This window comes from Musca domestica, unplaced genomic scaffold (genome assembly GCF_030504385.1).
Source record: "Musca domestica strain aabys unplaced genomic scaffold, Musca_domestica.polishedcontigs.V.1.1 1, whole genome shotgun sequence".
Lineage (NCBI taxonomy): Eukaryota > Metazoa > Arthropoda > Insecta > Diptera > Muscidae > Musca > Musca domestica.
The window spans coordinates 4,310,461-4,334,908 of record NW_026712114.1 but is presented as its reverse complement, the minus strand read 5'-3'; the positions used below and the strand labels follow the sequence as shown (position 1 = coordinate 4,334,908).

Here is a 24,448-nt window from a genome sequence, read left to right as displayed (position 1 = left end):
AATTGTTTACATTATTTGTTTTTTTTTTTTTTTTGTAATTGTTGTAATAGTTAGTTGGCTTCATTTATCAACGCCCCTTTATGTACATTAAATATATTTATATGACAAATTTGTTTGTATTATTTAATTGTTTTTATTTGTTTAAAAAAAAAAATACATTTTATTTTAAAGTGTTTCGTTTTCTATTATTTTTTTTTTTTTTTTTTTTTTTTTCAATTAATTTCCTTTATTGGTATTGTTTCGCCTTTTTCTTGTTTTTCTTTTGTAATTTATAAATTATTTACAATTAAAAAAAATGTCAACAAAGAATCTTAAAATCTAAGAAAAAAAATTGTTGTTTATTATGTATAACATTTATTCATACATACATACATACATACACATGTATTTGTGGGCATTATCAAATACCGACCATTTAAAAAAAACAGGTGACATCAATGATGTATAGCTTCTTGTTCTTCTTTGTTTGTATGTTCATGTTGTTGTTTTTTATTATTATTATTTTTTTTTTACAATTAAAATGTATTATTATAAATTTTCAAATTGTACATTTAATTATTTACTTTTTTTATATAAGTTTTATATATGTATAAAAAATCGTTTTATAAATTATTGCATTCCCTTTGTTTGTTTTTGTTTTTTTTTTTTAAATTTTATTTTTAATTTAATTTTTTAAATTACCCTTCTTTGCCTTTTTTCATTTATTTTTCATTTTTTCTGTAACGTGCAAAAGGGTGTTGTGATTTTGGGATGGATAGTTGGTTGTTTGATTGATTTTGTATGTGTATGAACATGATTGTGTTTATTGTTTTTTTTTTTTGTCTTTTTTGAAAACTAAATTAGCCCTAATTATTTCATACGATTAATAACTAAATCCGCAACAACCTGCAAACCCTTCTGATAGGGTGATTCGGTCAATTCCTGAGCCAATCGTATCGCCTCAATGCAATGTTTCTTGGCCAAAAATCTGGTCTGTTCCAAGCCATGTGATTTGTGGACCAATTCAAAGGCACGTTCCACGTCTCCGGGTTCGCTGAAGCGACGCATAATCATGGGATTCAATTCGGGGTACTGAAAGAGAGATTAAAGGAAAAAATATTAATAAAATTATTAAACAATTAAGAAAGGCAATTATCTTTAATTAGCGGAACTACTATAAAACAAGTAGAAAATCTGCTAAGTTCGGTCCTCCACAATTTCGAAGGAACTTGAAAATTTTCAAAAAAAAAAAGAAATCCAAAAACTATCACTTAAATAAAACCCGTTATATGAGGACTATACGAAGACGTGGTCCTGCATACGAAATTCCCGATAATTCCCGTAAAAATGTCGCTAAAATCATCAAAATACCGAATATCGGGAGGTACCGTTATATGGGGGCTATACGAAGACGTGGTCCTGCCCATTACGAACTTCAAATACGAAATTTGAAATAATTCCGGTAAATAATGTCCCAAAAATCATGAAAATACCGAATATCGGGAGGTACCGTTATATGGGGGCTATACGAACATTTGGACCTGTATACAACATTTTTTGCCATAGGTTGTAGTACCCATAAGGATCTTTCAATACGAAGTTTGAAACGATTCTGGTAAATAATGTCGCTAAAATCATCAAAATACCGAATATCGGAGGGTACCGTTATATGGGGGCTATGCGAAGACGTGGATCTGCATACAAGATTTTTTTGCCATAGGTTGTAGTACCCATTAGGACCTTTCAGTACGAAATTTGAAATAATTTCGATAAACAATGTCGCAAAAATCATCAAAATACCGAATATCGGGAGGTACCGTTATATGGTGGCTATACGAAGATCTGGACCTGCATACAACATTTTTTGTCATTGGTTGTAGTAACCCATTAGGACCTTCCAGTACGAAATTTGAAACTATTCCGGTGAATAATGTTGCTGAAATCATCAAAATACCGAATATCGGGGGTACCCTTATATGGGGGCTATACGAAGACGTGGACCTGCATACAAAATTTTTTGCCATAGGTTGTAGTAACCCATTAGAATCTTCCAGTACGAAATTTGAAACAATTCCGATAAATAATGTCTCTAAACTCATCAAAATACCGAATATCGAGGGGTACCGTTATATGGGGGCTATACGAAGACGTGGACCCATATGGCTCATTTTCTGTTTTAGACTCTAGTATCCATTACGAACTTCAAATACCAAATATGAAACAATTCCGGTAAATAGTGTGGCTAAAATCATCAAAATACCGAATATCGGGGGTACCGGTTTTAGGGGGGCTATACAAAAACGTAGACCTACATGGCACATTTTCAATACCAAAAGTCCGGAAGGATATTGAAAAATCGACGTAGAATTTTATGCTGATCAAGAATATATATTTTTTGTGGGGTCTAAAATGTATATTTCGAGGTGTTACAAACGAAATGACAAACTTAATATACCCTCCATACTATGATGGAGGGTATAAAAATGTTGTTAAACTGAACAAATTGTCCATTTGGAGTACTGAAAAGACCTAAAATCAACTCTCGAATCTAAAATTGGAATCTAAGGTGGTCTTTCCCTTGAATAAGTAGAGGGTACTTGCTAGTAAAAAATAAAATTTGAAGTTCCTAATATGACATGTTTAGCACGACATTTTCTTTCAAGGTCTTCAACGATCAGACTTTCATTTTATGCATAACCCAACATATCTCCATGGCATTGTTGGAATATTATCACACAATCTTCTGCCCATGTCTGCTTACCATGGGTAACGTTTATCACTTTTCTAGACAATCCTAGACATTGTAATACCCATCGTTATTTGAGCGACGGCAATATTAGCAGCCACTCAGACAGTGAGCAATTGACGCATTTCATTGTCGATGGTAACTGCCACAGCAATGGCTACGGATCCATGCGTTACTGGAATATGAATGCATGACACGTGCATATCATCATCATCGCCACCATCACCACCTCCATCAAGTAATTGTGGCATGCATTCCATGCTGCCATGGCATAAATGAAATTCCTGGATGAGGCCAGTGTTCAAGTCATGGCTGTGACTGTGGCTGGGTGGGGATGTGGCTGGTGGATGACGATGATGGATTCATTTCACTTCTATTGACAAATTGACGACATAACTACTTTCCGGCTTTTCATAGAACATTTGTATGCCAAGTATTCGCAGCTTAGCGAGTTTATCCCTTCAAGTGACGAAGGGAAGACGAGGGTAGAAAGAGGGATTGTTGACTTTTTCTTCATTACGAATTCAATTACAATTTTGTCGGCTACGTGTCAAGCCTAACTTTGTGCAAATAACGAAACCAAAAAAAAAATCACAAATAGTTGCACAAAAGTTGCGAATTATTTAGTTTTGTAATGTTGCCAATTTTGTTGATTGATAAAATATCGAAAACTTATATCAACACAGGCTCACCATCCATCCAGCCAGACCCTCCCCCCTCTTTTGCCGCTTTTACTCTCCGATGCCATATCAACTTTGTTGTATTTTAACTTGGCGCTGGCCACGACTATGACTTAATCATTAAATAATGTTTCAATAATTGTGCATGTCGGACACGTAATTATTGAAAGATGGCTGAGTAGAGGGTTTGGTGGATTATAGTTGGCTGAGATGGATGAACGAACGAACGTTTGCTTGGTATTATATTGTTGCCTGCCACCATATTCCTTGGCAATTTTGGTGCGGAATAATTTTTACACATAGGAGATTCAGAGAAATTCGGTAAAATACGCCAAATTCTAATGCGTAAATATTATTAGCCATAAATTAAAAAAATACTCTAAAAAAAATAAATTCTAAAAAAATGCAGGACGGTTATCGGAATTTCCTCGAAATCGAAAAGGATTATCAAAAATACTGTACTGACTTCTGGACAGAAAAAAATTTAGGTTAAGAGAACTATTTAGATATAGGAAAGGAAAATGTGCAGAATCGCCGACTTGTTTCGAAAGTTATGACAGATATAAGTATTGGAAATTGTGATTCTTTGGGGGGGATGTACCAGAAGGGGTTTGCAGATATCTATCATCTTTACAACAGATCTTTCGCAAGCAAAAATGTTTGGATGTGTAAAATTTGAAGAGAGTTGGATGCTTATTTCGCTTTCGTTGAGCGTTTTGTTTTTCAAAATCTTGAACCCTATGTGTGGGAGGTACCAGAAGAAATGGTCCGATCTTTGACATCTTTATAAGAGATCTTGTTTTGGCGGAAATATTGAGATGTGCCGCGTCATAATGGAATCGGATATTAGTTTCGCGTTTTTTTTAGCTTCATGAATATTCAAAATTTCGATCCTTTGTGGGGGGAGGTATCAGAAGGAGTGGACCGATTTATTCCTTCATCACACTAGACCTTGGGTTAATAAAAATATTGTAATGTATGGAAGTTGGGAGATAATCGGATGCTTATTTCGGATTTAATGATCGTTTTGGTTATTCCAAACGTTGACCTTTGTGGGGGGGACGTGCCAGAAGGAATGGTCCAATATTTACCATCTTCCCACTAGACCTTGGGTCAATACAAATATTGGGATGTGCGTAAGTTGAAGACAATCCGAATCTAACAACACATTTTATAAGAGTTATAATTATTCAAAATTCTGACCCTTTGTGGGGGAGGTACAACAAGAAGTGGTCCGATCTCTACCAATTTCATAAGAGATCCTGTGGTGATAGAAACATTGAGATGTGCCAAGTCAGAATGGAAACGGATGTTAATTTCACGTCATATGAGTTTCATACATATCCAAAATGTGTACCCTGCGTTGGGGAGGTACCAGAAGGAGTGGACCAATATATTGCACCTTCACCCCAGACCTTGGGTCAATAAAAATATTGTGATGTGTGAAATTTGAAGACAATTTGACGCTCACTTTACATTTTATAAGAGTTGTAATTATTCAAAATTTTGACACTTTGTGGGGGAGGTCCCTGATGGAGTGGACCGATATCGTCCATTTTCGTACCTGACCTAGCACTGATGCAAATATTAGAATTTGCAAAGTTGGAGCAAAATCCGATTATCGTTTCCATTTCTGTGCAGAAAATACATTTTTTGAAAAATTCGACCTTTTGTGGGGGAGGTACCAGAAGGAGTGGACCGGTATTACCCATCTCCGAACTCAATCTAAGTTTGACAATAATATTACGATGTACCAAGTTTGGATCAGATCGAATAATCCCTTCGAGAGTTATAGTGCGCACCAGCCAGACAAACAGACGGACGGATATCGCTGGATCGACTCCAAACGTCCTGAAACGGATTTGGTCCAAAGATACCTAGGTCTAAAACCGTTATTTGGACTAGGCACGTTTTGACCGTATCAAATGATACATACCCTCCCCAGCCCTCAAAATAACAAATATAATTATTTATCTTAAATACCAAATATAAGGAGGTACCATGGGGGTTATAAAACGTGGACCTGTACAGACAATTTTCTGTCATAGGCTGTACTATCCGTTACGAACTTCAAATGTGAAATTTGAAACAATTCCGGTATATAATGTCGCTAAAATCATCAAAATACCGAATATCAGGGGGTACCGGGGGCTATACGAAGACGTGGAGCTGCACAGACAATTTTCAGTCATAGGCTGTAGTATCCCTTACGAACTTCAAATACTAAATTTTAAACAATTCCGGTAAATAATGTCGCTAAAATCATCAAAATACCGAATATAGGGAGGTACCGTTATATGGGAGCTATACGAAGACGTGGACCTACATGGTTCATTTTCTGTCTTGGGATGTAGTATCCATTACGAACTTCAAATACTAAATTCGAAATAGTTCCGGTAAATAATGTCTCTAAAATCATCTTTTGATGGTATTTTTACCGAATATCGGGAGGTTCCGTTATATGGGGGCTATACGAAGACGTGGACCTATATGGCCCATTTTCTGTCTTAAGCCGTAGTATCTATTACGAAATTTAAGTACCAATTTTGAAACAATTCCGGTGAATAATGTCACTAAAATCAGCAAAATACCGAATATCGGGAGGTTCCGTTATATGGCGGCTATACGAAGACGTGGACCTACATGGCCCATTTTCTGTCTTGGGATGTAGTATCCATTACAAACTTCAAATACCAAATTTTAAACAATTTCGGTAAATAATGTCGCTAAAATCATTAAAATACCGAATATCGGGAGATTCCGTTATATGGGGGCTATACGAAGACGTGAGCCTGCACAGCCAATTTTCTGTCATAGGCTGTAGTATACATTACGAACTTCAAATACCAAATTTGAAACAATTCCGGTGAATAATCTCGCTAAAATCATCAAAATACCGAATATCGGGAGGTTCCGTTATATGGGGGCTATACGAAGACGTGGGCCTAAATGGCTCATTTTCGATACCAAAAATCCTGCAGACATAATACACATTTGAGTAAAATTTTATCAACCTACTTCATTTCGTTCGGAAGCTAGAGTGATTTTCACAGACCGACAGACGGATAGACGGATAGACGGACGGGCATGGATAAATCGACATAGAATTTTATGCTGATCTCTTGATATAATTTGTGGGGTCTAAAATGTATATTTCGAGGTGTTACAAACGGAATGACAAACTTAATATACCCCCCATACTATGGTGGAGGGTATAAAAAAATACATTCAAAAAATACATATTTTCGATAAAAAAAAACTCAATTTTCAATGACTCTGTGACGTATACTTATTGCCAACAATTATACGCCGTAGTGTTCCCATTTTAAATCAATGGAATATTTTCGTACACTATCAATCTAATAATAAAATAATTTTATAACTATTTTTTTTTATTTTCAAAATATTCTCTGTGTGTGTGTTGTTGTACGGTATTCCCCCATTGAAGCACAATAACCCTTGTTTTGAGTGTTGTGACACAACTTCATTGAAAACCAAATTTTTAAATTCAAAACTATTATCTAAAAAAAAATTCAAAACAAAACATTTTGCTCCACAAAAAATTGGTATGCAAAGACATTGTTGCTTTTCGCCCAAGGGGAAGGAAGAGGAGGAAACAAAATATAAAAAAACTCAAATAAAATGTTAGCAAAAAGACAATAAGGCAGACAAATGCCACGTAATTGGGAATAAAATGTACCGAAATGTACCTACGTTTCCAGTGAGTAAATTTTCGAAATGCCATGGGTATGGGTCTAGCTGTTGCTGTTATAATGTCTATCTTCAAAATGCAAGAAGCAACAACAACAGCTAGGTTTATGATAATAATAGTAAACTACGAGTAAATAAAGTTGTTATGTTTCGGTATTTTTTTCTCGGTTTTTTTTTTGCCGTTGTGCTGCGGATATGACTTGCATGGCAGATTTGTTAAATTATCATAAACATAATAAAATTGTCGCAAATTTGGAAGACACCTTCTGCAGTTTTTGGTGTGGGGGGGATTATAAATTACTTGCAATTTATCATGATCGAAAAATAATATTTTTTGAATTTTTTAAAATTTATGATTCCATGCCCTCCTAATTAATCACTTGAACCACTGTTCGCTATGTCATTTTATTTTATTATTTTTTAATTTTTTTTTTTTTTTTTCTCTCTGTAATCAGTCTCGTGCCTTAGACACATAAGGAAGTCGCTAAGTGCCCATCACTAAATCGTTATAAAAAATTTTAAATAAAAGCCAACCCAAGACGACATCACCTATCACTTGGCCATAAATACAATAGCCCAAATGGAACGTGCATAAATTTCTCAATGACTAACTTTGATATTCATTTATAAAATAAGTAAAACAACTTGATTTTCCCCGCCACTTACCTTTTCGCAGGCAAATAAAACGGGAGCCGTTGCAAGACCCAGTTTTAAATCAGCAGCGGCAGGTTTACCCATTGTTTCTGTCGACGATACAAAGTCCAACATATCGTCGACCAGTTGGAAAGCCAAACCAATATTCCGTCCATATTGGAATGCCAATTCCTTGAGGTTTTCGTCGGCATCAGCGATGACAGCCGTCTGGAATGGAAAGAGAAAATAGAGGGATTAGAGGGGTACAAAGAAATTGTTATATTGTAAATATGTAAATTGTAGACATAGGGCAGGGACCCTATTCCGTAACTCTTAAACAAATTTACTAATTGTTTATTTTTCAAAAACTTCATTAATCATTAGATACTCTTTGATTTGGAAGTGTATGATAGATGTAAAGGGTGAGATGAAAAAACTGCAACCAACTTCAGACTGCTTTCTAAGCCGTCCGAACGCTGTTAAAATTGTTCCAGTGATAGCTGAGAATTTTTCAAAAAAAAGTTATTCGTGATGGAATTCAAGCGTGATAGTGTAATTTCTTTATATTTGGCTGGAAGACCACGAGGGGCTATAGTTAGAGCACTTCAGCATTTAAATGTGAATAAATCTTTTGTGTCTCGTGATACTGATAGCGTAGTCCTTGACGTCGGGCTACGTGGACGGAAGAAAACAGCAACATCAGCAGAAATGGTTCGAAAAGTAAAGAAGCGACTTGATCGAAACCCGCGTCGCAGTGGCCGAAAAATGGCTCGTGAGCTGAACACATTGCAATATTCCATTCGGCAAATATTGAAAAATGAGCTCGGGGTAAAGCCATTGAAAACCCAAAAAGTGCAAGAACTTACACCGCAACCGAAAGAAAATAGACTCAAAAGAGCTAAAGAGTTGCTTCGCTTGGCCGAAAGTGGTGAACTGCCGAATTTGGTTTTCTCCGATGAGAAAACATTCGTTGTCCAGCAGTTTGCAAACAAAACGATCGTGTTTACTTGTCAAAGAGGTCAGCTGAAAATGTGCACCTTCAGTTGGCCACCAAAACTCAAGCGCCGGCCATGGTGATGATGGTGTGGGCCGCCATAACCGCCGATGGTCGCTCTCCGCTCGTATTAATCGACCGTGGCATCAGAATAAATGCCGAATATTATCGCGAAAATACTTTGGAGGGTGTATCAAAGCCTTGGGCCGCAGACCTTTGACATTCCATCAGGACTCAGCCCCATCGCACTCAGCACGCGCCACCTAAGAATAGTTACAAAATGAGCTTCCTCGCTTCATTTCCAACGCACAATGGCCACCAAATTCTCCGGATACCATTTCGTGTCTCCATTGCGTCTGGAGTATTTTGGAAAGCAAGGTTGGCACTAAAAAATACCAAAGTGTCGATCACCTCAAGCAAGCGCTTCACCGGGAATGGGCCAAAATACCGCAGAGCAACATTCGGGCAGCGTGTGACGGTTTCATTGGCCGTTTGAAGGTCATAATTCGTGCCAAAGGTGACCAAATCGCCAAAATCTAAACTTATTCTAAAATTTGATGCTATTTCCGACATTCTTTGCTTTCATTCAATAAAATTAAAAAAAAATTTAAAAATTTGGCTTTATTGCAGTTTTTTATCTCACCCTGTATGTAGTAGGGGGTTTTGAAAATGTTATTGTAATTGTACGAGAAGTATTAAATTTCGTTTTATTTTAAAGAAATAGAAATATCATTCGGAAATCTTATATTCTGTTGGTATCTGAGATTGAGATATGGATGTGGTTTAGAAATTCGGCCTATATTTGTACGAAAACTAATAATGGTACTAAATTGGGTATTGGGCGAAAGAATAGAGCTGGAATCACGAAATATGATATTGAGGTCTGGTTCTGGATCTGGAATTGAGACATGCGGGTGTTTTTGGAAAAGTGTACTATAACTGTACAAAAAGTACTAAATCGAACGACATTTGATACAATTTGGTATTGGATAAAAAGATTGTGATAGAAACTTGAATCTTGATATTAGGATTGCTGCTCATGTGAGCATGGAGATAAGGAGGTGGTTTCGAAAATATGTACTATAATAGTACGAAAAGTACTAAATGGTATTACTTTTGTAGGAGGTGAAGGATTATAATCATAGATTTTTTAAATATTTTTCAAAGGAATATAAAAAAAAGGATGTTAATCGTAGTATTTTTTAATTCTTTCTCAAAGGATATTCTAAATATTTTCAAAGAAATATCAAAATAATGTAATCGTGGATATTTTTATAGACTATAATTGTGGATTTTTTAAAATATTTTTAAAGGACTCAGTCATGGATTTTTAAATATCTTTCAATAGAATTTTTATAATTATTTTCAATGGAAGGACAAAGTATAGTCCTTTTTGAATTTTTTTTAATATTTTTCAAAGGATATTTAAAATATTTTACCATATAATGTCAAGGATGGTTTTTTTAATAAATGTTTTTTTTTTAATAAATGTTTTTTTTTTAATAAATGTTTTTTTTAATAAATATTTTTTAATTAATGTTTTTTTTTAATAAATGTTTTTTTAATAAATGTTTACCACGGTTCTGGTGGATTGTTTAAATATTTTTGAAGAAATTTAACATTTTTTCCTAAGAACTGTTAAAGGATTTTTTAATAGATTTCAAAGCACTATAATCACTGATTTTATTAAAAAATTTAAATATTTCTCAAAGGATATTCTAAATATTTTTCAAAGATATATCAAAAGAATGTAATCATGGATTTTTTAATTTTATCTTTCGAGAGGACTATAATTGTGGACTTTTTTAATAATTTTTTTTCGAACTCAGTTATGGATTTTAAAATATAATTTAAGGGACTTTCTATAATTGTTTCAATTGAAGGACAAAGGACTTTAATTATAATTATAATCGTAAAATTGTGGATTGTTTTTTTTTTAATATTTCTGAAGGAAGTTTAACATTTTTCCCAAGGACTCTAATGGTAGTTCTTTTAATATTTTCAATGGACTATAATTTTAGGAGTACTGAAGGACCGTAATCATTTCCCAAAAAATATAAAAGATTGTAATCATGGATTCTTTTAATAAATATTTTTAAAGGACTAGAATTTTGAATTTTTTTCTATATTTTTTAAAGGAGAAAATGGATTTTTTAGTATATATTTTAAGAGGACTATAATTGTGGACTTTTTTAATAATTTTTTCCGAACTCAGTTATGGTTTTTAAAATATCTTTTAAGGGACTTTCTATAATTGTTTCAATGGAAGTACAAAGGGCTATTATTATAATCGTATAACTGTGTATTTTTTTTAATATTTCTGAAGGAAGTTTAACATTTTTCCAAGGACTGTAGTTCTTTTAATATTTTTCCATGGACTTTAATTTTAGGAGTTTTGAAGGACCATAATCATTGATTTTTAAAATGTCTTTCAAGAAATTTTCATGAATATTTTTCAAAGGAATATAAAAGGATTTTTTTATGAATATATCTCAAAGGATTTTCAAAATATTTCCCAAGGAATATAAAGGATTGTAATCATGGATTCTTTTAATAAATATTTCAAGGACTATAATTGTGGATTTTTTTATTATTTTTTAAAGGAGTAAATCTTAGATTTTGGAATACCTTTCTTTGTATACTTTTTTCAATGGAAGGGCAAAGGACTGTAATTGTGGATTATTCTGTGAGGGAACTTTAAAATTTTTTCTGAAGACTTTTTAAATTTTTTTTCAATGGAAGGACAAAGGACTGTAATTGTGGATTATTTTGTGAGGGAACTTTGATTTTTTTCTGAAAACTGTAATGGTTCTTAGTTTTAATATTTTTCAATGGACAATAATTGTTTGATTTTTCAAAGATTTTTTTAAAGGATATTTTTATATATTTTTCAAAGGAATATTGAAGGGCCATAATCAATGATTTTTTAAATATATTTTCCAGGAATTTGGAAGTTTTAATATTTTTCAATGGACCATAATTGTTTGATTTTTCAAAGATTTTTTTTAAATATTTTTCAATATTGTATATTTATATAATATAATATATTTTCCAGGCATTTTTCAAAATATTTTTCAAAGGAATATCAAAGGACTGTAATAGCGATTTTTTTAATATTTTTCTAGGGAACTATTATCTTGGAGATTTTAAAATATTTCTCGACGGACTATAATCAAGGATTTTTTTTCGCGAATTTTTCAATAAAATTTGGGCTATCCAAGGATTATATTTGTGGATTTTTATGCATTTAGAAATTTTTCATATGCCTATAAATAAGGATTTTTAAATATTTTCGAAACGTCCATCCAAGGATATATTCGCGGATTTTTTAATTTTTTTTTTCAATTTTTTTTTCGAATAACTTTCGAAAAAATATAAATAACCATAATTATATTTAAATATTTCGTGTATTTTTAAAATATTGGATTAAAACAATTAATTTTTAGTTTCAAAGAATAATTACTATTTTTTTACAAACATTTTTCAAAGGAGTATCAAAGGACTGCAATCCTAGATTGTTAAAATAATTTTCATAGATTTGTAATCCCAAATTTTTTTATTATTTTTAAAAGGACTATAAATGTGCACCTTTTCAAAATAGCTTAAAGAACTATTAGAATTGTAATTCTTGGTAATTTGATACTCTTTTTAAAGAAAAAGATTAATTTCGATTTTTTTTATTTTTCAAAAGACTATAATCGTGGACTTTCAGTGGCTTACATCCGGGGCGTTTTTGAATATTTTTCAGAAAACTGAAAAAAAAATTACCACCAATTTCCGAACTACCCTCTTTAAATAATAATAACCATTAAAACTGCACACACACTCAAATTATCGATTAATTGCATGCGTGCACTGTTATCAGGTTAAGGTACATTGATACATGTTATTAAATTTTTTTTAAAAATGTTTTCAGTTGTTGTTTTACCAATTGTTTATTAACGCTTCAATGCATTTTTCGATTTTTTTTTTTTTTTTTTTTTTTTTTTTTTGCTAAACTTACCGCCTTCAGTGTGTTGGCTATCAGTGAAGCCGTTTTCCTGTATGTCTTTGTCAAATAGTGGGCAAAGCGTTCGTTTTCGGTTTCCCTTGAACCCAGCTGCATGAATTCACCTTGTACCAAATCCGTTAAAATCTGCAAAACAACAAGAAGAAAAAGAAGTTAATTAAAAAAAAAAAAACAATGAATTAAAAAATATGTAGACGTGGCCGAACAGAGATATAAATAAAGGGTTCTGAAGAGGAGCGCGATATGAAGTCAAGGCACGTAGATAACTACCATGGCAATTGTGGCAGCTGCTGTAGTAAAATGCTCGGATGGACCTCCAAAAATCGGAAATAACAATATTTTTTATGGCCCTCCATAGAAGATATTTGGTTGGTGGTGGGGAAGGGGGCCTGTTACTTGGACAAGTAACTTTAGGTGCATGGTATATACATACATACATACCCGTGCATACACCCCGAATGGTGGAAGAGTGCACAAAACTTAAGTTGCGTTTCAACCTCTTTGTTTTACAATTCGTTTTTAAATTCGTTTAACAAGCCATTGTGGCGTGTCATTAATTGTTTAATTAACTTGGCTATGATTTTGTTTAAAGTCGTAAATTTTTCTGCATTGTTGGTTTTGAAACAAATTCTATTATTGTCGGTTGGGCAATCAGAATTCATTTTACATGCAAAGAGATCCATGTGCTTGCAATTACTGTGCGTTTTGTGGGGTGACTGAAGTAACATTGAATTTCGGGGGGGAGGGGTGGCAAATGGCAAAACGAAAAACCTTGAAATTTAATTTGCTTGTTAGAGTTTGAAAAAAAAAACAACGCACACACAAAGTAGAAGAAGGAAATTAATTGCCCGGCAAGGCTGAGAACTTCTAAAAATATTTTTTCAAGGACAATTACTGATTTAATTGCGGATGTTTTGGAAGAATGATTTTTTTCAAGGACGAGCAGAGACATTAATGTGTCATATTTTTAAAATATTTTTCAAAGGAGTATCAATAAACTATAATTGTAGTATTTTAGTATTTATGAAAGGACTTAAAAGGACAATAACCAGGCCATTTGCGGGAATGGCATTTATGAAATATATTTCAAGTGACTATCGCTCGTACCATCCCTCGTTACCGTAATACTGGTAGCTTAGCCCGAAGTCAAGGAAGTGGACGGAAGAAAACAGCAATATCAGCAGATATGGTTCGAAAAGTAAAGAAGAGACTTGATCGAAACCTGCTTCGCAGTGGCCGAAAAATGGCTCGTGAGATGAACATATCGCAATATTCCATTCGGCAAATATTGAAAAATGAGCTCGGGGTAAAGCCACTTCAATTCCAAAAAATGCAAGAACTTACACCGCAACAGAAAGAAAATATACTCAAAAAAGGCTAAAGAGTTGCCTCGCTTGGCCGAAAGTGGTGAACTGTCGAATTTGGGTTTCTCCGATGAAGAGAAAACATTCGTTGTCCAGCAGTTTGTAAACAAACAATATGATCGTTTTTACTTGCCAAAGAGTTCAGCTGAAAATGTGCACTATCGGTTGGCCACCAGAACTCAAGCGCCGGCCATGGCGATGGTGTGGGCCGCCATTACAGCCAATGGTGGCTCTCCGCTCGTATTAATAGACCGTGGCATCAAAATAAATGCCGAATATTATCGCGAAAATATCCTGGAGGGTGTGTTAAAGCCTTGGACAAGCAAACATTTTGGTCGCAGACCTTGGACATTCCAACAGAATTCAGCACAATCGCACTCAGAACGAGCCACCCAAGAATGATTACAAAAAGAGGTTCCTCGCTTCATTTCCTGCGCACAATGACCACCAAAATCTTCGGTTACCAATCCTTTAGTCAATTGTGTCTAAAGTATTTTGAAAAGCAAGGTTGGCAATAAAAAATACCAAATTGTCGATCACCTCAAGCAAGGGCTTCGTCGGGAATGGGCCAAAATACCACAGAAAAACATGCGGGCAGCGTGTGACGGTTACATTGGCCGTTTGAAGGCCATAATTCGTGCCAAAGGTGGCCAATTCGAACAAATCTAAACTTATTCTAAATTTTGGTGTTATTTTTTGCTTTAATTCAATAAAATTAAAAAAAAATGTAAAAATTATGGCGTTTGACTTTGTTGCAGTTTTTTTTATCTCACCCTGTATAATCGAGGATCTTTAAGTTTGTAACCGTGAATTTAGTTAAGATAAATTTTAAGGACCTTCCATCCAGGAAATAATTGTCTATTTTTGTAGTTTTTTAGGGACTTTATAATCGTCGATCATATATGCTGTCATATTGGATTTTTGAAACTTTATTGAAGGATCTTTCAGGCTGTAATTGCTGTTGTTTGTAAACTGAGCTTGCAAGAAACTGCAAGACTATATCATTTTGGATCTTCAGGGCTATGATCTTACATTTTTTAAATCATATTTCATAAAATTTCCTTGGTTTTTACATATTTGAGGACCTTTAATCCTGGACTTTCTAGGCGTTTATTTAATTTAATAGCTATGTAATCGAGGATCTTCAAGACTGTAAGTTTGATTGGTTGAGATATTTTTTAAGGACTTTCTTTCGAGTCTTTAGTCGTTTAATATTAAACTTTTTAAGGTCATTTAAGTTTTTGAATCGTGGATCTTCAATTTGGATTTTTGAAATTTGTTTCGAGGACATTCCAGGTTTTTAATAGCAGATTTTTGGTTAGCTGATTTTAAAGATTTTCAAGACTATAGTACAATTGATGATCCTCTACGGTGTCATTTCAATTTTTTACGCCATTTTTTTCAAGGAAGGAAGTACTTCCAAACTATAATCGTGGATATTTTAGCTAGTTTCAAGAACCTTCAAGCCTATACAATCATTGATCTTCAAGGGTATAATCTTCGATACTTTCAACAATTTTAAAAAACCTATAACCTGGATCATTATGGCTACAATCTTAGACTTTTGAACATTTTGTCAATGAAGTTTCAGACCTTAATTGTGGATTTTTAAAACTTTGTTTTTAGGACTTCAGGACTAGGTATTTAAATTTATAATTTTTACCATTTTCATGGGAGGGCCTATATCACTATATCGAGGATATTCATGGACGTAAACTTGATTTTTTTTAAGATAATGTTTTAAAGGATCTTCCTTTAAGAAAATATGTGTCTATTTTTAAACTTTTTTAAGGACTTTCAAGACTTTATAATTGCGGATCTTCAGGCTTTAATTGCGTTTGTTTGTAAACTGATTTTTCAAGGATAATATAGTTTTGGATCTTCAGGGCTATGATCTTGCACATTTTCAAACCATCTTTCGTGAACGTTATAATCTTGGATTTCTTTTGGCATTTTTGAGGACCTTTAATCCTGGACTTTTTAGCCTTAATTTTTTTCGACTTTTTTGGAACGACCTTTGTAAAAATATAATCTACTGGTACCTTGCCATTTTTTTAAGGACCTTCCTTTCGGACAATAATTGTCTTTTGTTAAGGACCTTCAAGCCGGTATAATTGCGGATCTTAAAGTCCATCATATTAGATTTTTCAAATGTTTTTCAAGGATATTTAAGGGTTTAATTGCGGTTGTTTGTAAACTGATTTTTCAAGGACCTTCAAGACTTTATAATAGTAGACCGATAAAGCAACATTTTTGAATTCTTTCAAACTAGTTTTGATGAAATTCCCAGCCCATAATCTTGTACTTCTTTTGGCATTTTTTAAGGATTTATAGTCCGATTTATAATCGATTATCTTTAAGACTGTATTTAAGACTTTAAAACCTATAATTTTGGTTTTTCTATTTTTTTTTTCAAGGATCTCCAGGCTATAATTGTAATTTTTTTTAAAACATAGCTTCAACGACCTATAAGGCCTTGAAAACAATTACAACCGTAGCTTGGAGTTTTTTTAATGATGGCTTGAAATCCCCAAAATATTGGACCTTCAAGGCTATAATCTTAGATTTCTTCGAAAATATAACTATTCAAGATCATAACCATACCTTTTTTCAAGGATCATCAACTTATGATTTTTTTTTTTCAAATATTGTTTTCAGAATGATTCAAGATCTTTTCAAACATTTTACAAGGAGTATCAAGGCTATTTGATGGATCTTGATTTGATTGACTTCTCTTAACCTGATTCTCTAACCCTTAAAGTTTTTTCATTTTTCCAGGAGATAAGATGAGGGATTAAGAAAATTTCTTATGGTCCAGAATTAGTTTTTAAATTTTTTTACAGAATTTTTTCTTAAAAAAATATTTTGTCATTGACAGGACTTCAAAAAATCCCCAAGTATTTATAGAGCTTAACTAATTGTAAATTTTTTTCAACAAAAAAAAAATCCAATTAGAAAATATTTCAATTCCTCTTTCCAAACAACCACTTCCATTTAAGATAAAAAATTCGAATATGCCACAGAAAATAAAATGTCCTGGATAGCAAGCAAACAAACATAGAAAAAACATTCGATTGTCAATATCAATATTTCATAGAAGCTGGTAAACGTTTTTGCAATAAAAAATCCTAGAAAATTCCAAGAACGACAAGTTCACACACTTGCTGACAACCCAATGGCAGTTCACACTTGCCTTCACTCCCCCCATACAAAATACCCTCTTCTCTGGGGGAGGTCAACATGAAATTTTAACAGAAGCCTCTTTTATTCTCTGCCGTTACAAGGACAAATTAATTAGAAGTAAAACAAGTGCTGAAAGACAGACAGACAGATAGAGAGTGAGCAAGAGCGAGAGAGAGAGAGAGAGAGAGAGAGAGGTCATTCATATTTGAGAAATTGTTATTTGGAAATTCAATTTTCAAATCGACAATGGTCATTCAATTCTGGCCGTTATATACCGGATATATGTGTGTGTGTGTCTGTGTTGGTGTGTATGCCTGTGTTTAGTTCAACATGAAAATAATGACTGTTAATTGGCATTGACACTTTTAGTCAATGTTTTTTGCCAAATACAACAACAACAACACAACGCCATAGATGCCAACCAACAAACACTCATTCAAACGAACCCATTTGCATCATGCATGTCGATGAGTTTGTGAACCTGCTGTCCCTCGTCGTTTAGATAATAGTTTAGGCAAACATCATAAAATGTGTATTGTGCAAAAAATATTTGAAAAAAAATATTAAAAAAAAATAAAATAAAAATAGATTTGGATGTGAGTTTAAATTTAATTAAATTCGTGAATGGAAATGTCTTGGAAATGTGCGTATTTAAAATGTTCTATTTGAGTAACATATTGTCAATTGAATGCTAGTTTGGGAGATAGGTTTTGTTAAGAAAGTTTCCGGCACACTTATGGCTTGTCATTGGTTATAGTCTCAGATATTTTCTCAAAATGCTCGCGCTTATGTGGTCTTGACTTACAGGGTGAAATGAAAAAACAGGGTGAAATAAAAAAACAACTTCCGACTTCTGTCATTTCTAAGCCACTCGTCTGACAGCCGTTAAAATTATTCCAGTGACTGCTCATTATATTGTTTACAAGCGTACAAAAGCATTTTGGTGAGCATTTTCCAGAAAAAAAGTTATTCGTGGTGGAATTCAAGCGTGGTTTCTTTCTATTTGGCTGGAAAACAACAAGTGGCCATCGTTAGAGCACTCCAGCATTTAAATGTGAATAAATCTTTTGTGTCTCGTACCATCGCTCGTTAGCGGGATACTGGTAGCGTGGCCCGACGTCAAGGAAGTGGACAGAAGAAAACAGCAACATCAACCAGTAAAGAAAGTCATAAAGTCGGACGGGGCCTACTTTATGATACCCTACAACACTTTGCTAATTTAGTAGAGCTCCGCATAACAGTTAAAAGTTTTTATGGGAGAATTATATCATAGACGCTATGATTATAATTATAATTTAAAGTTCAAAGGACTAAATATGCCGAAGAATTTATAACTTTTAAATTCGGACTTGTATTGTCCATTTGGTGCCACAATAAATTTGAAATCGGATAAAGATATATATGGGAGCTATATCCAAATCTGAACCGATCTCCATAAAATTTGGCAAAGATATTTCTGAGCTGTATTTGATATATGTCCCTAAATATCGTTGTTACGGAGGGCATATTACGGGTGTTGGTAAGAAATATAACAAATCGGATGAACAGTATATATGGGAGCTATAGCTATATCTGAACCGATCTCCACCAAATTTGACATACTAGCTTCTAGAATTAATTCGGTCGTAAGTGCCAAATTCCATCCCATTTGGTCAAATATTGGACATTTGGTGCACAATAAAAGGTAAATCGGACGAAGTTATGTATAGGGGATATATCCAAATCTGAACCGACCTCGATAACACTTAGCAAATGTATTTCTGAGCTGTATTTGATATATTTCCCCAAATATTGTTGTTACAGAGTGCATATTACGCCTGCGGAGGACAAAAATAACAAATCGGATGAACAATATATATGGGAGATATAGCTATATCTGAAGCGATTTTGATCAAATTTGGTATACCTATTTTCAGGCCTATTTTTTTTTTTTGTATGTGCAAAATTTCATACTATTCGGTCTGATATTACACGTCTTGTGCCCAATAAAAGGCAAATCGGACGAAGTTATATATAGAAGCTATATCCAAACCTGAACCGATAAAATTTAGCAAATGTATTTTTTAGCTGTATTTGATATATTTCCCCAAATATTGTTGTTACAGAGTGCATATTACGGCTGCGGAGGACTAAAATAACTAATCGGATGAAAAATATACTTATATGGAAGCTATAGCTATATCTGAACCGATCTTCACCTAAATTCGGTCGTAAGTGCCAAATTCCATCCCATTGGGGCAAATATTAGACGTTTGGTGCACAATAAAAGGTAAATCGGACAAAGTTATATATGGGAGATATATCCAAATCTGAACCGATCTTGATAAAATTTTGCAAATGTATTTCTGAGCTGCATTTGATATATTTCCCTAAATATTCTTGTTACAGAGTGCATATTACGGCTGCGGAGGACAAAAATAACAAATCGGATGAACAATATATATGGGAGCTATAGCTATATCTAAACCGATTTCGATCAAATTTGACATACTTATTTCCAGGAATAATTTGGTTGTATGTGCAAAATTCCATACTATTCGGGCTGATATTACACGTTGCACAATAAAAGGCAAATCGGACGAAGATATATATGGGAGCTATATCTAATTTTTAGCGATTATCTCCAATTTCAATAGGGTTCGTCCTTGGGCCAAACAAATGTTGTTTGGAAAATTTCATCTCAATCGGATAATAAATGCGACCTGCATTTTGTTCACAAGAATACATGGACACACGGACGGACGGACTGGCATGCATAAATCAACTCAGAAAGTGATTCTATGGAGATCCTCAAAAGTAACTATAGGTCTATCTCGTTTCTTTTTGCCTGTTACAAACAAATGCACAAAGACATAATACCCTTACCACTAAGTGGTGTAGGGTATAAAAAGCGGCTTGATCGAAACCCGCATCGCTGTGGCCGAAAATTTTCCATTCGGAAAATATTGAAAAATGAGCTTGGGGTAAAGCCATTGAAATTCCAAAAAGTGCAAGAACTTACACCGCACCAGAACGAAAATAGACTCAAAAGAGCTAAAGAGTTGCTGCTTCGCTTGGCCGAAACTGATGAACTGCCGAATGTGGGTTTCTCCGATGAGAAAACATTCGCTGTTGTCCAGCAGTTTGTAAACAAACAAAATGATCGTGTATACTTGCCAAAGAGGTCAGTTGAAAATGTACACCTTCGATTGGCCACCAGAACTCAAGCGCCGGCCATGGTGATGGTGTGGTGTGGGCCGCCATAACAGCCGATAGTCGCTCTCCGCTCGTATTTATCGACGATGTCATCAGATTGAATGCCGAATATTATCGCGAAAATATTCTGGAGGGCGTATTAAGGCCTTAGGAACGCAAACATTTTGGCCGCAGACCTTGGCCAATTCCAACAGGACTCCGCACCACCGCACTCAGCACAAAGCACCCAAGAATAATTACAAAATGAGGTTCCTCGCTTCATTTCTAGCGTCCATTGTGTCCATAAAAATCTCCGGATACCAATACCTTGGACTATTGTGTCTGGAGTATTTTGGAAAGCAAGGTTGGCACTAAAAAATACCAAAGTGTCGGTCACCTCAAGCAAGCGCTTCGCCTGAAATGGGTCAAAATACCGCAGAGCAACATTTGGGCAGTGTCTGACGGTTTCATTGGCCGTTTGAAGGCCATAGTTCGTGCCAAACGTGACCAATTCGAACAAATCTAAACTTATTCTAAAAATTTGATGGCATTTCCGACATTTTCGTTTTTGATTTGGAATTGGATGAAGGGATAAATATAAAATTCTGAAATTTGATACTGGGGTCTCTATTAATATCCCGAACTTAGAAATGGAGGTTGTTTTGGAAATGTGTACTATATTTTTGTACTAAAAGTACTAAATAGTATGGTGTTGGGCGAAGAAATAGAGCTGCAGTTCTCATATTTGATATTCAGGTCTCCGTTTGTAACTGGTAATTCAGATATGGAACTGGTTTTGGAAATGTGTACAATAATTGTTCGAAAAGTACTAAATTGTACTAAATTTGAAATTGGGTGAAGAGAGAGAGATAAAATTCTGAAATTTGATACTTAGGTCTCTCTTGACATCACGAATTTGAATATGTAAGTGTACTTTAAATATTCGAAAAGTACTAAATAGTACTAAATTTAGGGTCGGGTAAAGGGATAGAGCTGAAAACCCGAAATTTGATGTAGAGGCCCCTGTTGGTTTTAGGAGACCCTGACGTGAGACATATGAAGACCCTAAAATAGTTTAGGACTAAAAACTTGGATGTGGGTCCGTTGTCCAATGGTTTTACAAATATCCTCCTCTGTAAACTTCCAACTGAAAGATTTTTACGACTTTTTGGTGTGAAAGCTAAACATTTTCCAAATATTCTTTCCGAAAAAGGAAAAACTTGTTTAGACCGAATTAAATACTTCCGGAAGCGGTTCTTGTCCAAAGAATCCTTGGGTCCTAAACCGATGACAGACATAAGGTCAGCGTTATAAAAATTATAACCTTCAATCAGGATTAACCTTCAATTTGTAGACATAAGGGTATAAAAATTATGATCTTCAATCCCGATTTACCTTTTCTTGGCACCCATAGCATCGATGGGAACTTTTCAGATTTATAATTGGAAAGCCAACCCCTAGCTCTCCACAATAATTCAGATTTTGTGGGAATTTGTCTATTTCAACTTGACTACAGTGGATATCGGAATGTGAGAAAGCCATCTGAAAACTTACACGTTAGAGTGAAGTATTTAAGAGCTCGATATGCCAACGACCCTGAATTGTGGAGATTTGTTAATTGACAGCGTTTAGGAATTCCAAAGAATTGACAATTTGTCATGCAAATAGACTCATAGCTTGGGATCTTGATACACACTGCAAAGATAAAAGATTACAGGGCCCTGCAAACTCTTCCCAATTTTTTTTTTTTTTTTTTTTTTTGAAAAACAACAACAACAAGAAATGCGGAAACTGATTAGTTAAAAAAAACACGCACCACACTTTCTTGTCAAAAATCAGAGAGAGATGGAGAGAAAAAAAATCGGCACCAAAAAAGTTAGCCATGCTGTCTGTCTATTTGTCTGTCGAATTTACTCATTCATTAACTTGGTTCGATGGCAGCAGCAGAATTAGACATTTGGCAATACGTAGCCATAAAAACGCTCAAAGTTTCATTTTAATGCCAGGGCATGAATGGATCGTTTTTTTTTTTGTATTTTTGGCAGCCATGAAAAGAAATTTTACACCAAAGACCGTTCGTTGCCTGGCTTGGCAGGTTGGCCATAACTTGGTTGCCGGGGCTTTGGATTATGTAAGCCCCATCTTCTTCTTCTTCTTCTTTAAATTTAAATACGAAATATTAAAAACGCATTGGAAGGTGGTTTTCTGCTGTCTTCTTCTACCTCTTCTTCAGTTTTTTTCTTCCTCCAATATTTTGTTTACTTTGCTTAGCTGGGGGATTTCACACCGCCAACTTTTGGCCATTAAAATGGCATTGATGATTATTAGGGTGCGTCTCCCTCTTTGACAATTTCATAGATAAACACAAAATGTCCAACACACGCTGCCAATACGCTCCAACGAAGATGCTGCGTGCTTTTTACCAGATACGGCGGTTTCAATATCGGCGGAGATTTGTCTCCTAATTTAGCATAGATTTTTTCAAACATTTTTTTTTTTTTCAAAATAAATACAAAACTATTTGGCACACCCTTGCCAAAAAAAAATACCTAGAAAGACAGCCATTTGACCATAACCAGAGGCATTTAAACGGGACAAGCGGTTAAAGACCGCGCACCAAAAGACTTAACCGCAACAAACATTGTTTCGTTTACGTGCCTGGCATTTTTTGTTTTTTAATAATTTTGTTTTTAATTTAATGTTCGCATGTCGTTTTCTTGGCAACTACCAATCAATATGAGAGTTAATGTGAACCAATATCAGTTTTTTCCGAACAGGGGGACTTTTTTTGAAAAAAGGAACTTTTTCCAAAAGGGGGACTTTTAAGAATAGGGTAGATTCGATAACTTCCAGAAGATTAAATCCCATAACAAAGATTCTTAATTAAATATCCCACATTACATGACTCCTCTAAAAAAGGTTTCCCATCACTCACCTTTGTCATACCCTTTTAGTCTGACTCCAACGCGCAAAAAAATCCCCCCATCACACAAAAGTTCTTCTTCCCTCGAACAGGAATTATGAATTTTGTTCTACTTTCAAGGTTACATCTACTATTGAACTCAAACCACAACTTGACAACATGCCTGCGAACTCGCAGACATTAAAGTTGTAAGCCAACCCTAAAACATCTGCCTAACTCCGCTTGGAAACCACAAACATAAAGTCTGTGTAGGTTTAGACTTTTTAATTTGAGCGATGACCTTGCAGAAATATTTTGCAGACGCATTTTAACTTCCTGATTTTTTACAGGATTGTTGTGTTGTTTCATGTCTTCTTTTTTATTGTTAATTCTAGTGAATTATTGATTCGAACCACAGACAAACTGCATTCTTTGCCAGAAGACAAACAGATAGGCCCTTAACATTAAAAACCGGTATTTTATGGAAAGACGAAACCGTCTTCTATAAACAAATACCAGATGGCATTCTGTGAAAAAGGAATAACTGGTCTTCAGAAGATACCAACTGGTCTTCTATGAGAGAGGAGACCAATTTTTCTTCTGTGAGAGAGAAGACCAACTGGCCTTCTATGTGAGAGAAGGCAAACTTATTCTTCAGGAAAGAGAGAGAGAGAACACCAAGGTCGTCCAGGAGAGTGAAGACCCCCTGGTCTTCTGGGGGAAACGACCCCCTGGTCTTCTGTGGGAGAAGACCAACTGGTCTTCTGTGGGAGACGACCAACTGGTCTTCTGGGGGAGAAGACCATCTGGTCTTCTGGGGGAGAAGACCAACTGGTCTTCTGGGAGAGAAGAACACCTGGTGTTCTAGGGGAGAAGAACACCTGGTCTTCTAGGGGAGAAGAACACCTGGTCTTCTGAGGGAGAAGAACACCTTGTCTTCTGGGAGAGAAGAACACCTGGTCTTCCGGGGGAGAAACCACCTGGCCCTCTGTGAGAGTAGCTTTGTCTGCTCTTTTCTGAGAAAAAGAGCTTCTACTCTTTTCTTCTATATATTCTTCTACAAGAAGAAGAGG

General features: G+C 34.7%; 1 protein-coding gene across 1 annotated transcript in view; it reads right to left on the bottom strand.

Moving 5' to 3' along the window:
- Window positions 1–805: 805 nt before the first annotated feature.
- LOC101893381 (all trans-polyprenyl-diphosphate synthase PDSS1) overlaps window positions 806–24,448 on the bottom strand; it is a 110,887-nt gene continuing 87,244 nt past the window's right edge. Inside the window, exons 6-8 of the mRNA XM_059118035.1 lie at window positions 12,747–12,878; window positions 7,783–7,977; window positions 806–1,071 (exon numbers count right to left, since the gene is read on the bottom strand). Coding sequence (XP_058974018.1) covers window positions 850–1,071; window positions 7,783–7,977; window positions 12,747–12,878 — 549 coding nt within the window. The 3' untranslated portion in view covers window positions 806–849. The remainder of the gene's footprint in view (window positions 1,072–7,782; window positions 7,978–12,746; window positions 12,879–24,448) is intronic.